Below are 18,468 nucleotides of genomic sequence, written 5' to 3'. Positions count from 1 at the left end.
TTCCGAATTTAATTTAGAAGTGTAACATTTTTAGAAACACGAGAGAATCGAAACACTTCAGCCTTTACGTGACTGTACGCGTCGCGTCTTCCAATGTGACCAGAAGAGGGCGCTGTCCTGCTACTTTTCTACATGGAAAGCTCCCTTTTTATTCACTTAATTTAACTCTTAGGTACAACAGAACAGAATGTAACATTGTTAAAAGTCATGAAAAAAAGAAAAGAAAGTAAAACTAACCAGTGTGTACCAGAATGTCACTTCTGCAATTATTATTTATCTACAATAAGTCACTTTAAGACAGTGCTTCTCAATAGTGGGGCGCGCCCCCCTGGGGGGCGAGGCTCCGTCAAGGGGCGCGTTTGACCTCGGGCATGCTTTTTTATTTTTTATTTAGATGTTTTTTACTGTCTTAAGGGCCGTTCACACCAAAGCGTCAAAAAACGCCTTGACGCCTCTATTTGGAGCCTTTGCATTTGAGTTTAGACGCCCCCGACGCGCGTCTTTGACGCCGTGGACGAACGGGACAAAAATACTCGACGCGCATCCGTTGCCCTGGAAACAAGACCCGGTCCCGCTCTTTTCCCGAAACAATATCAGACCAGACTGAGAGTGTTTTTATGACATAAAAACATCAACGGAGGAGATCGGGTCGACGACTGGGGCGTATATATATTTCTACTCCGCTAATGACACTGGATCAGTCCCGGTCTAGTCCTGGTCTAATCACGGTCTGGTCCTGGTCTAATCACGGTCTAGTCCGGTAAGTCCCGGTCTAATCATGGTCTAGTCGGTCTAGTCCTTGTTTAGTCTCGGTCTAGTCCTTGTTTAGTCCCGGTCTAGTCCTGGTTTGGTCCTGGTCCGGTCCTAGTGTAGTCCTCGCGATCAGCTCGGTGATTGTGGTGTATATATTTATTCTCCGCTCGTGTTTGTGGTTCTCGTTCTGGTTCTCGGGTCTTTCTTCCTGATAATAACGTCGCTGCGTCTCTGGATACTCGTCCCTGATTGGTTGACGCGGCGCGTCTGACGCGAAAAGTTTTCAACTTCTTGACGCTGACGCTTTGGACCGCGTCTTGGCCGCTGACGCCAAAACGCTGAAGACGCGCCGCGCTGACGCCAGATTCGCGCCGCGCTGACGCCGAAAACGCGCCGCAAAAACGCAGGACGCTCTAGTCGCGCGTCCACATAGACTTTACATAAAAAAGTGACGCTTTGACGCTTTGGTCTGAACTGGCCTTAGAATAAAGTGCAATTGCACTTCCACTACATTAGGGGCAGTGGCGCTTCATTGGCAGAGTGTGCGCAAGCATTCGCTCGTGGTGTAGGAGTTTTGTTTGCACTGAGCATGCGTGCTTTGCACAAGCACAGAGTTTGAGTATGAAGTGTAGACACGAATGTAGCAGACCCTCAAGTGAACCATGAAAAAATATTTAACAGGGATGAGAAGACAGGTGGAGAGAGACGAGATAAAGAGACAAACGAAAATCTCCCGAAAGCTAAGACGAGGAAATTGACAAGCGTATGTAGCGCTCGGCTTCACTGTGACTACGGTGGGAGACGAGGAAAGACCGGTGTGCTTACTGTGTCTAAAAATGTTGCAGCGGACAGCATGAAGCAATAAAATTAAGGCGTCACTTAAATACATACACCCCGATCACTCTGATAAGCCGCTTGAGATTTTCAGCGAAAACGTGCCGATATTGCCGACAATCATCCGCGCTTGTGACTGCTACTTCAGTAAACCAGCGAGCGTTGTTGGATCATATAAGTGCAGTGTTACGCAGAGGTTACTTATAAATTTATAGACAAATGATACTATCTATAGTCACGCGGGGGGCGCGAGATGTTTTATTCGTCCTAGGGGGCATGACAGAAAATAATTGAGAAGCACTGCTTTAAGATAAGGCTGCACGATGTATCACAATCATGTTTATACGTCTACAAACATGTGAAATGTGTGGGGTTTTTGGATGAGTTCATCAGGTCATATTTTAATGTTGTACAAATGTTTATGCTCCTGGAGTCAGTCACAAAACACATTTCCACACACAATCCTCCTTTTTAAACTTATATATGCAGGTTAAACTACTTTGTGTTTTAATGAAAGAATTGTGTATCAAAACCAGACTAACTGAATGTTCTACATCTTTGAAACAGTCAAATAAAACATACCACAGCAAAAAGTATTCGTGGCAGATGTTATGTTGTGTTGTTGGGGCTGGGTGTGAGTGGTGGTCAGGCTGTGCTGGCGCTGTCTAAACTTTGTGCTTGGTTGTGTGTTGTGCGCTGATAGATGTAGTTCAGCTGACTAAAATGACTTTGACTCTGACTTTCTGGCATTCGTTATAATACTATATATCGTATATATAATGCATATATTTGTAAGATATATTTATCATTTTGGCCAAGGTGCCCGCCCAATAAATTATACCACCAGCCGCCACTGCTTTCATTCATGCCCAGATTGTTCCGAGTGCTTTTCTTAGTTCCACTGGTGGACCGAATTTGTCCCATGCCTTAAACAGTGGTGAAAGGTAATCAAGATCCTACTGCAAATTAATACATTGCATAAGCCATCCTCCCTAATCGCTGTTCAGTTACAGTGGTGCTGCATGACTGGCGGCTGGCGGGTGTGCAGTGTGCCGGTCTGCGCTGTTCTGGCCACATCAGCAGCGGCACAGGGCACACCACCACTGCTGTTGTTTTTTTTTTTTTTTTGTTTTTTTAACATTTGATATTTTTACTTGCGTGCCTTATATTTAGATTCTATTACCCCACACTGGATTTGGAGTGGCTTTGTTGCAACACTTTAGAACAGGGGTGTCAAACTCATTTTGGTCCGGGGGCCGTATCCAACCTACTTTGATTCCAAAGGGGCCGGATCAGAAAACTCATGTCATATAAACCCCAAAAATAACAATAAGTTCAAATATTTGTACAGAGAAACGCAAATCTATTACAGAAATCTTTTTTAATTGATGAACTCTTTCTTAATATAATATTATAATATTATGAACAATCTGAAACTTTAAGAAAAATTCGATTTCAACACAATGTTTTAACATGAACTTGTATGTAAACAGGAATAAGTCAATTTTTCTTGGAAAATCCTGCACTCGGCTCCACTTTTCTCATGTTGGACATTTTTCTGATGAGGGTGTCACGGTCAACAGTCAAAACGATCGTCCTTTAAGAGCGTTTGGAAAGAGACAAGTCTTCATTTGTGCTGCTCTGGTGGGAGGGGCCACGTACAGAGACACTGGAGACGCTGCTATGCTAAGCACCACAGAAAATTACCAATATTTTAGAAAATATAATTAAAATATTTTTTAGTAGAAAATCACCCAAGGGCCACATTAAAGGTCTTGGGGGGCCGGATCTGGCCCCCGGGCCTTATGTTTGACACCTGTGGACTAAAGGATTACAAGCCACATACATGTATTTATCAATGCATATGTCAAAATTCTTAAAACAAAATGTGGAAAAGGGAATGTGTTTGAAAATATATCCTGCAAACGACATCTGTCTGTTTACTAATATTATTACTATTACTATTACTACAGTTTACAAAGACAAATACAACATGAAGTTTTTTTTTGTTATGTTTTATTGTTCAAGTGCAGAACAGTGAGGGGGGTGAGAGAGGCTCTACATGCCCAGGAGCCTCCTGTACCACCTCCTCTTTCTCTTCTTCCGTTCCATCTCCAGCTCCTGCTCCAGCGCCGTGCTCACCTCCTCCAGCAGGGAGCACTGTCTTTCTGTGCTCCTCTGCTTTTCCTCCAAGACGTTGAATCTTTGGAGCAGTAGGGAGAGCTCTGTGTTCAGCTTCTCACGGGTGTTTACCAGAGCTATTTTCTCTTCCTCTAAAGCAGTCTTCATGTGATGTTCCTGCTCTACCTGCTGGTGTAGAGCCCTGTTCTTTACAGTCAGCAGGGAGAGCTCTTCCTGAGTTGTAGTCAGGGCGTGGTCCAGTGCGCCGCACCTGTCCACCAGCAGGGAGCGCTCTGCCTCGAGGTCTTTACTGGTGCTCAACATTGCGGCCTTCTCGTTTTCTAACTGTGCTCTGCCATGTTTTCCTCTTTCACTTCCTGCTCTAGAGCACAGTTATTTTCAAGGAGCAGGAACTTCTTTTCCTCACACCTCCTCAGTTTTTCCTGCACCGCATCACATGTCTCGACCTGCACCGAGAGCTGTAATTTTAGCTCATCGCAGGTCCTCAACAGGGCGGCCTTTTCATTTAGCAGGTCGTCTTTGTTCAGTTTGTCCTGCTCGACCTGCTGTTGGAGTGCAGTGATCTTTGTCTCTAGCAGGGAGCACTCTTTCTCTGAGGTCTTGAGTAGCTCTTCTAGTCCACTGCACTTCTCCTCCAGCAGGGAGCGCTCTATGCTTAGCTCTTGGCAGGACTTCAGAATGGTGGCGTTTTCTTTCTGGAGCTCAGCACTGTTCTTTTTCTCCTGTTCCACCTCCTGCACCAGATCCTTCTTCAGAGCCCCGTACCTTTTTTTGAGGGTGGAGTGCTCTTCCTGAGACCTCCTCAGGCAGTCCTGCAGCTTCTCACGGGTCCGCAAAATGTTCTGGACCTGTGTCTGCATGTTCTCTAGTTCCTGGAGCTTCTGGGCCTTCAGCTCAGCCTCCTTTTGGTGTCTGAGCTCCAGAGATGACCTGTCTGTTTGAAGTTGGGCCAGAATACGCTCCAGGTGAGAGTTGCGTTCTTTCAGCGCAGTATTTTCCAAAGACTGTTCCTGAAGTTTGGAATTCAGATCAGCAGAGTCCTGCTGGAGTCTCTGCTTTTCCGTTTTCCACTCTGCTGATTTTCTGCAGGAATCGTCTAGGTGTTGGTGCAACAGCGCTGTCAGGTCAGCGACCTGTTTCTCCAGTCCCTCAATATCTCGGGACTGAGGCTGGTTGTTCAGTTCATCTGCTTGGATGAACAGATCTTCTCTGGCTCTAGCCTGAGCAGCTGAGGCAGCCTGGAGTCGAGACATGACTAAAGCCATGCCCTTCTCCTCGTCCTCCTTGGACCTCTGGTGGTGTTGAGGTCCAAGCTGCTCCCGTTCTACCTCCTCAAGAGTTAGAAACTCTTGAGGATTTTGAAAGGTGTGGACCACCTGTTCTGGTGGTCCAGAGGCCTGATGTGGGTTGGTAGGTGTTAATCCCAATTCCTCCATCAGGTTGAACTCCTGGCTGTAGAGGAGTTCGTCGTCCTCACTAGTGTAATCGCACCAGTTCTTGCACATGTTTGTCTGTGGTGAGTCTCTGTGTCTCGGTTGAAGTCTGAATAGAAGTGATTTTACACTGGAACTTGTGCTACACTTACATAAAGTAAAGCTTTATGATGTCATAAAGTAGAAATAGAATGTGGATGGAACGTGTTGCCAGGTGACGCCAGGTGTTGCCAGGTGCGGTCATGTGATCAGGTCAGGTCAGGTGATTCCATAGTTGCCATAGTTACATATGAATTCCAGTATATCACAGATTTATGTGAAAGTGTTTTTAAAGGTTAAATATGTATTTTTGTGGTGTTTGTCGTCTATCGTCTTCACCTGCTTTTCTCTGTGTGGACAACCAACCTCACAATATGACCGACGCCACACAAAGAGAGTTCTCCTGCCAAGATCTGGAGCTTTTTATGAATAGTATTTGGAAACATATTTTCGTATGTGATTATTCCACATTATTTCTATAAAAAAAAAAAAAGTTTAATAGATTTTAAAGTTCCTCTCGTACCGGAGCCAGAACATGTACAACTTACTTGTTGTCCGTTGAAAGGAACGTGTGGATGTGGAGACGTAGCCAAGAGTGGTTGGATTGCGATGTACTTCGCTTGAGTGACATGGAGTTCATTAACAATTTTCATATGACGAGAAGAACGTTTGTGTACATTTGTGGCTTGTTGATAACGTGTAGGTCAGCTGAATGCGACCTGGCCGTTCAGACTGAAGTCGCGTGTCAAAAGATCAGATATGTATCGGTTTTAGGAGCACATATCCAAGTGGCCTGGGTCACATTTGAAAAACTCGGATCTGTGTGGTTCAGACTGTCATTAAAAGATCAGATACAGGTCACACAGGGGCCAAAAAAGTGGATTTGGGTCACTTCAGGCTGCAGTGTGATTGAGCCTTAGTTTGGGTGTTTCTTGCGACTTATACTCCGGTGTGACTTATATATTAAAATTTTCACATTGAAGCGATGAGAGGCTCTAGTCTTGTGTGTCAGTATCTGTTCCTCCTGTACCACTGTCACTTCACTCTACTGTGCATGTCTCCTGCAGAAAGAGCCTGTGTCCTGCTGTAAGTAGTGAAATATTCAGCTGAAAATGGTAATCGAGCAGCAGAAAGAGACTTGTGAGGGACTGGTGGAACACGGCGATGGAGAACACAGCTTCAACAGTTTCATGCAACTTTCCTGAAGTCACTGGATGGATGGACAAAGCCTGGACTTCAGTGACACTGAAACCATCCTGTCGGGATTCAGAAAGACCGAAATAATTCCAGCTGAATATTATAATAAATTATAATATTCCAAATTGTCAACCCCTCGATTGCCACATATACTCAAATTTTTTGCCTCACGTGATCATAAAAGTGCACATGATATTGGGCGTTAAGAACACAAATCATATGACGCTACATAACATATACAAATAATAACAAAATGAGAGCACATCTCAACACCTCTATTTGCTCAGATTTGAAAAAAAAAATAAATAAATAAAAATATATATTACACAAACAAAATCCGGCCCATACACCTATAACATAGTTGTACAGTGCATAAACATAAACATCTCAAAGTTTAACAACTTAAAGTTTGGTTGCCATCATTTAACATAGACTTCACAAATTGGTATTTTATATGCACATGTTTGCAGCGTTGTCTATGAACAGGATTCTTTGCTAAAGCTCCCTGGTTGTCCAGATCTTGCATGAATATTTACAACCATCAAAACACTAGGAGCTGTTGTAAGTACATACAATCCTGTATGGTTGCAGCTAAAGCCGTATACTCAGCCTCACAGGTAGATAGAACTACAGTCGGCATCTTTTAGTCTTCCACGAGACAACCTGGTACAGGTTGCCAGATAGATTAAGCTACTGACTGCCTCCCTGTATTTTCTATCATCATCCATTATTTTAGCATCATCACTATAGTCCAGTTTTTGTTCACAGGGGGTAGCTCTAGCTTTACACTTTTGCATGTCAAACCTCTCTAGTGAGTGCTCAACATACTTGCATAGTGATATTTTGATACAGTTATCAGTTATTCTTAAGCCTTTCTTTGACTTTTTCAAACACTTTTCAAAACATTGGTAAGACAGATCATTTTCACTTTTTCATTGTTAGTCACTTTGTTATACCTATGACCTTCTCTGGACGTAGAATCTACAATTTAAATCTGTGTGCACCATTTCCAGAGGTGCTTTAGCCCTGGCATCTGGCCCTCTGTTTCTAGATTGGATAAACTAACATAACATAATTTTATGATATCTGCATAATTGCAATGTCCTAGAATTCCATGCTAAGTTTGCAAATCATGACATTTGTTACACTGGTCTTCACAGTCACTTTCTGATGTGTGCAGATAGTAAAGGTTGTTGTGTACGTGTATGGGAAATGTGGTCTTTATGTAGCAGAATGTTCTTCTCATTAAAGATGACCTTGGCTCCACACATGGTGGCTGCTTTCACACAGAAGATATCCTGAGGATAAGTTTTGATGTACAGAGCGCTCCTCAGCGATGTTTTGAAACAGTCCCTCCTGCTGTCGACCAACCACACCTCTTTGTCCCTTCTGTGCTTGGCGACTCCGCTGCTCCTGGTGCCGTCCGCTAGCTCCACGCAATGCGTCCCGGCCTCGAAACTATCATCGAACCTCTTGAACTTAATGATGTCTGTGATGATATGTGATGTTGCCCCTGCATCCACCATCAGACCTTTGCTTAGTTATTATAAAATCAATTTGGTTCAAATGTTGACTATTGATAAAAGTCATAAAAATGAACAAGTGGTCAACAGATCTACTGTTTCTTTGGGGTCCCAGGGTGACACGAGGATTCAACTTCTGAAGAGGTGCAAACACAACAGAGGATCTTTGGAGCACAGATTCGCCTGAACTTGTCAGCAGAGAGAGCGCTCTTCATGCTCAGCTCCAGAGCTGATCTGTGACCTGTGTACAGTTTATACTTGACAGGAACAGTTCCATGTCGTGACGGTGGATGTGAGTGTGTGCTGCCTCTGGTAAGTCTCTGCATGATTTGTAAGTCTCTGTGCATTTGTGTGTTTAGTGCAGAAGGTTTCAGTCAAATCTGGGTTTTTCAAACATGTTTTTTCACGCGTGAATTTAACGTGGCTTTCTACCCTGTGCATACACTTGGAATGAGGCATTTCCACCTCCACAAACATTAGAGATGATCACAGACTGGATCTGTTTTACTGCCACTGGCACAGAGCAAAAGGCACATACAGGAACTTCTTCAGTGTCTTTAACATGGACTGGATGGACCGGACCATACTGGACCAGACTGGACCAGACTGAACCAGACAAGACCAGAGTGAACCAGACCGGACCAGTCTGAACCAGACCAGACTGAATCAGAGCGTCTCTCAGTCCAGCGTAAGTCTGGGCCCACTCGACAAACTGGTTCTACTGGTTCTGTGTTGTATGTGCTTTATTCACACACACGCTCACACAAACACACACACTCATCTCACATCTGTCCCTCTTCAGCCCCTGTCAGTCTATAGCACGTGTCATTAATCACAGTTCTGTCAAGACCATAGACTCTACATGAATATATATATTTTTGTTTCATTTCAGGACAATGGAGAAGAGACCAGAACCAGCTGAACCAGGACCAAACCAGGACTATCCCAGGTCTAAACCAGGTTCTGGCCCCAGCAGAGTCTCTCTGAGCGGTACCATCTCCAAACTCTTCAACATCAACTTTAAAAAACACCAACGTGGGGCGTCTGCACAGCTCAGGTCAGTGTCACAGTTTAAAGTGGAACCAGGACTAAACCAGGACTGAAACAGGATTGAACCTGGACTGAACTAGGACTAAACCAACACTGAACCAGGACTGAACCAGTACTGAACCAGTACTGATCCAGAACTAAACCAGGGCTATCCCAGGTATAAAGCAGGTCCTGGAGAGATAGAGGAGGAGAGATAGCACAGTGGTTAGGTGCGTTGTGTGTTGTGTGTTGTGTGTGGGTTGTGTGTTGTGTGTGTTGTGTGTTTATGCTTCACTCTCAAAACCTTTCTTCAGTTTTACATTACACATTTCAATTAATATATCTGTGATTGTTCCTCAGAGACAGCAGCGCCCCCTATGGATCCACCGCAGAGTCTCTTAAAAGTAACCACTCCAAAGGCTGGATGCCAGACTTTAAAGACTCACATCAGAGGTACAGACTAAACCAGGACTAAAAAAAGAACTGAACCAGGGTTAAACCAGGACTAAAGAGGACTAAACCAAGACTAAACCAGGACTAAACCAAGACTAAACCAGGACTAAACCAGGACTAAACCAGGACTGAACCAGGACTAAACCAAGATTAAACCGGGACTAAACCAGGGCTAAACAGGACTCTATTTTACTGGTTGACAGAGACGAGGATCTGAGCGTTCCCATTGGTCAGGAGCCTCAGGTGGAGCTGGACTCCATCTTCCAGGTCTGTGAAATTGTTACTCAAATACACAAACAAGCACAAGCACACGCACGGCACGCACACACACACACACATGCACACACACACACACACATGCACGCACACACACATGCACGCACACACACACACACACATGCACGCACACACACACACATGCACGCACACACACACACACACATGCACGCACACACACACACACACACATGCACGCACACACACACACACATGCACGCACACACACACACATGCACGCACACACACACACACACACACATGCACGCACACACACACACACACACATGCACGCACACACACACACACACATGCACGCACACACACACATGCACATGCACGCACACACACACACACACATGCACGCACACACACACACACATGCACGCACACACACACACACACATGCACGCACACACACACACATGCACACACACACATGCACGCACACACACACACACACACATGCACGCACACACACACATGCACCACACACACACACACACACACACGCACACACACACACACATGCACGCACACACACACACACATGCACGCACACACACACACACACATGCACGCACGCACACACACACACACATGCACACACGCACACACACATGCACACACACACATGCACGCACACACACACACGCATGCACGCGCACACACACATGCATGCACGCACACACACACATGCATGCACGCACACACACACACATGCACTGCACACACACACACATGCACGCACACACACACACGCATGCACACACACACACATGCACGCACACACACACACACAGTTCAATTTACAGTCTAAGTGTAAAGTTAAATGTAAAGTTAAATGTAGAGTTACAGTCTAAATGTAAAAAATGTTAAATGTAGTTAAATGTTTACAGTCTAAATGTAAAGTTAAATGTAGAGTTTACAGTCTAAATGTAAAGTTAAATGTAGAGTTTACAGTCTAAATGTAAAGTTAAATGTACAGTCTAAATGTAAAGTTAAATGTAGAGTTTACAGTCTAAATGTAAAGTTAAATGTAGAGTTTACAGTCTAAATGTAAAGTTAAATGTAGAGTTTACAGTCTAAATGTAAAGTTAAATGTAGAGTTTACAGTCTAAATGTAAAGTTAAATGTAGAGTTTACAGTCTACAGTCTAAATGTAAAGTTAAATGTAGATTTTACTGTCTAAATGTAAAGTTTACAGTCTAAATATAAAGTTTACAATCTAAATGTAAAATGCCGCTCTATGTGTGTTTTATTTTAACACTAAATACCACAAAAAACTCTAGAGCCATTTTCACACCCCTCCACCGGATGAGATGTGGAGGTGTGGACAGTATGGGCCAGTAGTGGAAAACATATTGGCTAAATTAATCCATAAGAGAATAATAGTTATTTGAGGCCCTGGCTCTAAGTGCCATCCTCCATGAGCTTCATTTGGAGCTGAGTTCTGTAGGTAATGTCACTCTCAGAACACTTCTTCAGACAGTGTGTGGTTTCAGATTCTGGAGGAGCAGGTCCTGAGCTTTGTCCAACAGCAGCTGCAGAGGCTCCACAGGCTCCTGGCTTCAGATTACCCAGAATGCTCTGAGAGTGAGGAGGAGGAGAGCAGAGAGGTTCTGAACATCACTCTGGACTTCCTGAAGAGGATGGACCAGGAACATCTGGCCCAGCGCCTGCTCAGCAGTAAGAACCTCCAGATGCCCTCCCATCCTCCTGTATCAAATATTGGACATGTTTCACAGTCTACCTCTTGTGTGTTGTTTAAAGGGAGTAAAGTTGGATTCAGAGATAAACTGAAGTCTGATCTGCAGCAGAGGTTCAGCCGTGTGTTTGAGGGGATGGTTAAAGCAGAAGATTCTGCCCCCTTGACCCAGATCTACACAGAGCTCTACATCACAGAGGGCGGAGCCTCAGAGGTCAACCAGGAACATGAAGTAAGACACATGGAGACAGCGTCCAGGAGACCTGCCACTCCAGAGATCATGATCACGTGTGAAGAGCTCTTTAAAGCCCGGTCACATTCACCAGAACCAATCAGATTTGTGCTGACAAAGGGCATGGCCGGCGTGGGGAAAACGGTGCTGACTCAGAAGTTCAGTCTGGACTGGGCTGAAGGCCGGGCCCACCAGGACCTCGAGCTACTGTTCCCCTTCACTTTCAGAGATCTGAACGTGCTCAGAGACACACAGTTCAGCCTGGTGGAGCTGCTGCACCACTTCTTCAGTCCATCCAAAGATCTTTGCAGCTTCCAACAGCTCCAGGTGCTCTTCATCTTTGATGGTCTGGACAAGTGCAGACTTCCTCTAGACTTCACCCAAACCCGGGTCCTGACCAACCCCGCAGAGTCTGCCTCAGTGCACGTGCTGCTGGTGAACCTCATCAGAGGTCACCTGCCTCCCTCCGCTCGCCTCTGGATAACCACACGACCCGCGGCGGCCAATCAAATCCCTGCTGAGTGCGTCTCCATGGTGACAGAGGTGCGAGGGTTCACCGACCCACAGAAGGAGCAGTACTTCAAGAAGAGGTTCAGAGACCAGGCCACAGCTGTCATCTCCCACATCAAGAGCATTCGCAGCCTCCACATCATGAGCTACATCCCAATTTTCTGCTGGATCCTCTCCACAGTTCTACAGAAGCTTCTGGAACAAACAGAGACACTGGAGCTGCCCCATACTCTCACACAGATGTACATCCACTTCCTGGTGGTGCAGGCCAAAGTCCAGAACATCAAGTATCACCATAGATCAGGGGAGGACCTTCACTGGACTCCAGAAACCAGGAAGATGGTGAAGTCTCTGGGAAAACTGGCCTTTGAGCAGCTGCAGAAAGGAAACCTGATCTTCTACGAGAGTGACCTAAGTGAGTGTGGACTGGACGCTGCAGCGGCCTCAGTGTACTCCGGAGTGTTCACACAGATCTTTAGAGAGGAGCCAGGCCTGTACCAGGACAAGGTCTACTGCTTCATCCATCTGAGTGTGCAGGAGTTTCTGGCTGCTCTTCATGTCCATCAGACCTTCTACAGCTCTGGAGAAAACCTGCTGGAACCACCACACTCCTTGGAGAGCTCAGAATGTACCAGTCAAGAGCCACATTCAGATTCAATGAAGGATGTCCCTGTCCCCACTGTGAGTTCTGAAGCAGAAGAAACAAGACCAAAAGAGTCAACAGTCAGAAAGAGAAAGCGACAGAGTCAGTCACAGTCTAATAGACAAACTTCTCAAAGTCCTGAGTCTGGATTAAAATGCTTCAAACTAGAAACATCTGAAAGTCCAAAACCTAAGGAGTCTGAGGACTATTCTGATACAAAGATCTCTGCTGTCCCCTCCATGACACCAGAGGCAGCCTTCTACCGTTCTGCTGTGGACCAGGCCTTACAGAGCCCAAACGGACACTTGGACCTGTTCCTGCGCTTCCTCCTGGGGCTGTCTCTTTGGACCAATCAGAGGCTGCTGCAGGGTCTGCTGACTCTCACAGGAAGTTACCGGACCAATCAGGAGACAGTAATGTTCATTAAACAGAAGCTGGATGAAGAGGGTCTGTCTGCAGAGAGAAGTCTGAACCTGCTCCACTGTCTGAACGAGCTCAACGACCACAGTCTGGTCCAGGAAATACAGAAGAACATGAGAGAAGAACATCTCTCTGACAAAACCATGTCTCCTGCTCAGTGGTCTGCTCTGTCCTTTGTCTTACTGTCCTCAGACTCAGACCTAGAGGAGTTTGATCTGAGGAAATATCAGCGCTCAGAGACAGCTCTCCTCGGTCTGCTGCTGGTGGTCAGAGCCTCCACCAAAGCCCTGTGAGTCCAGACTGTATTTAAACTCTTGTGAAAAGGTTCTCATCTCTAATGTCCCTCTCTGTCCTCAGTCTTTGTGGCTGTGGCCTGTCCCCTCACAGCTGTGCTCCTCTGGCCTCAGTCCTCATCTCCTCCAGTCTCACACATCTGGATCTCAGTCACAACGACCTCCAGGACTCAGGAGTAGAGCTGCTGTGTTCTGGATTGAAGAGCGCCATCTGCAGACTGGAGACGCTCAGGTTCTCACCTCTCCCATGATGCACTCTGCCCCCTTGTGTCCACATGAGTGTAATGCTGTGTCTTTAGGCTGTCTGGATGTCTGGTCTCAGAGAGAGGCGGTGCTGCTCTGGCCTCAGCTCTGAGCTCCGCCTCCTCTCATCTCCAAGAGTTAGACCTGAGCTACAATCATCCAGGACCCTCAGCAGAGCTCCTGACAGCTCTACGGGACCAGCGCCCCCTGCTCTCTGTCAGGTGAGACCACCCCTGCCGTTTGTTAGGTGAGAGAACATTGGTCTCTGGTCTGGTCCTGGTGTGGTCCTGATCTGGTCGAAACTAGACTTGTGTTGGGCAATGTCCCCTAAATTGGTAGTTGACGTGAATCATGGTGGTTGACGATGATATCGGGAGGGGGCTGGGGTTCACGCCAACCATACTATCTCTTTAAATGTAACTAATTTAATTGTTGATTTTATTTAATTTTCAAACAATATCCCCTTTTCTACAAAAAATATATAATTTTGCTATATTTCTAATCTAATTCCTCATCCGGGCTTTGGCACATAAAGGAAAAAAGCTTAGTTTAAGAAGAGTTGATCCAATGGCGCAGCAGTTGGTTGTTAAGAAGGGCACTATTTCTGACTGATGTCCATTCAGTTTTACTTTTGTTACTCATATTCGGCACTTTATATCAAAGGCACGCATCAAGCATGTGCCCTTATTTTGATAAATAACTTTACGCTTTACCTGGACAGAGGAGAATTATGGAAAACTTTACGCAGACTTGTTTTGATACATCTTTACACACACGCATTTCATGCTGGATATATTTACCAATGAGGAGCATATTTAACATATTTTGGCAGAGTTTTTATTCATATTTTCAGTTTGGCTTAAATTTTACATGGACACTGCAGGCTGTGACTGGATGTGAATTTATTATTACGCACTGGCTTTGAGATACTATGAACTGGAGACTGGATGTTTTCGGGTGGATATAACCCCCAGTTTACACCAAAGCAGTAACAGTGCGTAAGCATTTGAACCAGTCGGGCAATTTACACCAGCAGTCATATGCACATCCAGAGGCCGTCATTACACTATACGCTGCTCAAATTAGGTTGGAATTCTAGTTTTTCAGCATTAACGGAGCGTCTCCAGGCTTTTATCAGGGGCAATTAGCACATGGTGTCAAAATAAACTTCCGATGCCCTTTCAAAATACGTTCTCTAAAACCACTACAGTCGTGTTAACGCCGTGCGATGCATCAGGAGCTCTGGGAATGATTCGTGATGGACTATGGAAAGTTTATGGCCATGGAGGATAAATATAAAACATTTTACGACATCAGACATAAATTTTAAACTTCTGAAGGAAAAGGCGCGTGGAGCAGACAACCATAGTTAAATGGTGAGGAGCTTAATAAATGCAGTACCACAGATATGGCTCGTAATTTAAAACATCCAATCAAGAATGATTAAGCAATGTAAAAGGTTTAATGTTTAAACATGAGAATACACAGTTTAGTGTGTAAATGTGAGAATACACAGTTTAGTGTTTAAATGTGAGAATACACAGTTTAGTGTGTAAATGTGAGAATACACAGAGGCTGGTGTCACAGGTGCAGTTCTGCTCCCTGTGGTATAAACTGAAGCTTTTAAAAGTATGTGCGTATGCAGCTCTCCCTACGGTATGTGTCGCTGATGCTCCTGGTGTAAAAAGTAAGTTTCACGCTACAGGCTGTTTATTCAGCTGTTCTGTTGTACCGGTACGCTTTGTTTGGACACATGTAGAACCTGTTGGACATCGTCCATCGTCCATCCCTACTGGTGTGTTTCAGGGTGGATCCTGCTGGAGAGCGCTGGATGGTCCCAGGTCTGAGGAAGTGTGAGTCTGTTTTGTTTCCTTCATACAGTAAACAGTAATGCAGAGAACAGCTCAGATCATTCACTCTGTTTCAAATGGTTAAAATCTCAACATCTCAAATCAGCTGCTTGACAGGTGTGTGACAGATGTGTGACAGATGTGTGACAGGTGCATGACAGGTGGTCGGTCTACTAACAGGTGATCTAGGTCCACTAAACGTAGATTCAATCAGAACAAAAGAATGAGATGGAGTGTTTCTGTTTCAGACTCCTGTGATGTCTCTCTGGACCCAAACTCAGCTCACAGATGCCTGCTTCTGTCTGAGGACCATCAGACTGTGACACGTGTGAAGGAGAAGCAAAAGTACCCAGATCATGACGACAGGTTCACAGACCACCCTCAAGTCCTGAGCTGCTCTGGCCTAACAGGGCGCTGTTACTGGGAGGTGGACTGGAGCGGGAGGGTTGAAATAGCAATGAGTTACAGAGAGATCAGACGGAGAGGATGGGGACTGGAGTGTGTGTTCGGACACAACGTTCAGTCCTGGAGTCTGTGGATCTCTGATGGTGGAGTGTACTATATGTGTCACAACAGCAACACAACACAACTCCGCCGCTCCTGTCACTCAGAGAGAGTGTCCTCTGGCAACGGGGACGTGTCCTCTGGTGAAGGGGGTGTGTCTTCTGGTGAAGGGGGTGTGTCCTCTGGTGAAGGGGGTGTGTCCTTTGGTGAGGAGGGTGTGTCCTCTGGCAAAGAGGGTGTGTCCTCTGGTGAAGGGGGTGTGTCCTCTGGTGAAGGGGGTGTGTCCTTTGGTGAAGAGGGTGTGTCCTCTGGCAAAGAGGGTGTGTCCTCTGGTGAAGGGGGTGTGTCCTCTGGTGAAGGGGGTGTGTCCTTTGGTGAAGAGGGTGTGTCCTCTGGCGAAGAGGGCAGGTTCTTTGGTGAAGGGGGCATGTCCTCTGCCGAAGGGGGCACGTCCTCTGGTGAGGGGGGCTTGTCCTCTGGTGAAGGGGGCACGTCCTCTGGTGAAGGGGACGTGCTCTGTGGCAGAGTGGGCGTGTTCCTGGACTCTGAGGTTGGAGCTCTGTCCTTCTATGAGGTCTCCTCTGATGGAGAACTGTTCCACATCTGGACCTTCTCCTCGTCCTTCTCTGAGCCCCTGTTTCCTGTTTTTTTATTGGATGATGATTCCTCTGCGACTCTTGTGAAAGAGTTGAGACAAAACAGAAGAGAAACTGGACTTGTCCCATGATGAGGACACAACAACGAGAATAAAAGATAAAGAGAAATAAGAAGACAAAATGGATTCAATGTCACTGTTGAAATTTGACTTTGACACAAATAAAGACTCTAAACACAGAAACTGAACGAGGCCAAAGCAACGACTGGAACAGTTCTTCACTTTGACTGTTTTGGACCAGATAATTCTGTTGGGCTTAGTTAAAGAGGGGGTATGTGACTTCTGTGCGGTATTAAAGAGGGGTTATGTCTGTATTTTTTATCAAAGTCTAAGTATGAGGGCAATGGCAGCTCCATTCATGAATTCTACCAGCAGGGTCCTGTTAGATATTTCTACTGCTCCACCAAGGTTTTCAAAACCTATGGAGCAGAAGCGCAAACTGGAGCTGAGGCAGGGTCCAAACAGCCCCCACATCCATACAAGCTTCCCCAAACTAGCAGGAAAGTACATCTACTGCCCTGCTAAAGTGTTCTCCTTGTATAGAGAGCAGGGGATGGAGAAGGAGAGGAGCTGGAGGGAGTTCCATCAATCTCCTTTTTATGTGAAGGAGAAGCAAAGGTGGGAAAAGATGTAGATAGACGGAGACATAGATACATATGTTCATTTTAATACCAATTTAGAAATGTTAATATTACCTGTTTATAACCGGTAACACATATACATATTTTTATTTGTTTATTATAAGAATACTGTTACACTACACAATATATTACTCAAATAAGAGTACTGTTTTGACTGCAAAAGCATTTTCAAAAAACTCTTAACTACAAATCTTACCAATTACATTTTAAATACATAAATTCAACAGTATGCAACAGACCTCAGGTGTAAAGTTTAATCAGCTTAATGTAAATACTTCTAAATACTAATTACACACACTGTTGGGTTGACATCATTGATCTGTTTTATATTTATCCTGTAAATAGTATTTATGAATATTTATGTAAATATCAGTAATGTCTTGTAAATAAATAGTGTCTGAACTGTGTATATTGTTTTTCATTTTTAACTGTTAGTACATTTTTTTTAATGATTTGTGTATTCTCTTTCAAGTATTATGACTGATTCACAAATATAATACTTTCTAAAACATCGTTATGAAGTGATAAAAGATAAAAGAATAGTATGACAAAATGAACACTGATTACAATAAAATAAAAAATAATATAAAAAGTACAAACTGAATAAAGTGCACAAATAGAGGTAGAGAGGGTCTGGTGTACAGTTTAGTGCTCCAAAGCTTAGTCATGTGATAGCAGCAGTTTGAGTCTTATATTACAGACCCCTGAAAACCAGACCCCCTGTAGTTTTTTTTTTTTTTTTAACCTCTTGGGCACTCCAGGTTTATTTGTCTGATTTAATTAATTGACACTTGTCCCTCCCTGGTGGTGCAAAAGGTCACCATTTATGACCTGAACTGTACAGTATGAGCCTTTTTAGATCACAAACAAGGCATTAACTGTGTCAAAATGTAATAAACATAATGCAGTCTATCTCAGCATCAATTGTAAATGTTTGATGATAAAATGATCAGCTGTGTGTGAATTTCTAAATAATATATGCTCAGTACTTTAAATTAATACTTAATTTGGTTTTTTTAAATGTGCCAACAGTGATATCTAACTTAAACATCTGATAAAATCTTTGTTTTTGTTACTACAATTTTGCATC

General features: G+C 44.6%; 1 protein-coding gene across 1 annotated transcript; it reads left to right on the top strand.

Annotated features, from left to right (window-relative positions):
* Positions 1-8,817: 8,817 nt before the first annotated feature.
* Positions 8,818-17,607, top strand: LOC110168061 (NACHT, LRR and PYD domains-containing protein 3-like). The gene is made up of 9 exons (XM_055155366.1): positions 8,818-8,978; positions 9,311-9,403; positions 9,607-9,670; positions 11,185-11,368; positions 11,453-13,481; positions 13,550-13,717; positions 13,785-13,949; positions 15,535-15,581; positions 15,827-17,607. The coding sequence occupies exons 1-9, from the start codon at positions 8,818-8,820 to the stop codon at positions 16,807-16,809; spliced, it is 3,894 nt and encodes a 1,297-aa protein (XP_055011341.1). The 3' UTR covers positions 16,810-17,607.
* Positions 17,608-18,468: the final 861 nt, after the last annotated feature.

The sequence above is a fragment of the Boleophthalmus pectinirostris genome, unplaced genomic scaffold (genome assembly GCF_026225935.1).
Source record: "Boleophthalmus pectinirostris isolate CB_2022bp ecotype Guang Dong unplaced genomic scaffold, ASM2622593v1 HiC_scaffold_2, whole genome shotgun sequence".
Classification (NCBI taxonomy): domain Eukaryota; kingdom Metazoa; phylum Chordata; class Actinopteri; order Gobiiformes; family Gobiidae; genus Boleophthalmus; species Boleophthalmus pectinirostris.
This window is presented reverse-complemented; position numbering and strand designations above follow the sequence as displayed.

Bases quoted from the DNA above. Each gene is read 5' to 3' on its own strand.
- LOC110168061 (XM_055155366.1), top strand. From the start codon at position 8,818: ATGGAGAAGAGACCAGAACCAGCTGAACCAGGACCAAACCAGGACTAT. The intron at 9,671-11,184 runs GTCTGTGAAATT...GTGTGGTTTCAG, and splicing joins AGCTGGACTCCATCTTCCAG to ATTCTGGAGGAGCAGGTCCT. The intron at 13,718-13,784 runs GTTCTCACCTCT...CTGTGTCTTTAG, and splicing joins TGCAGACTGGAGACGCTCAG to GCTGTCTGGATGTCTGGTCT.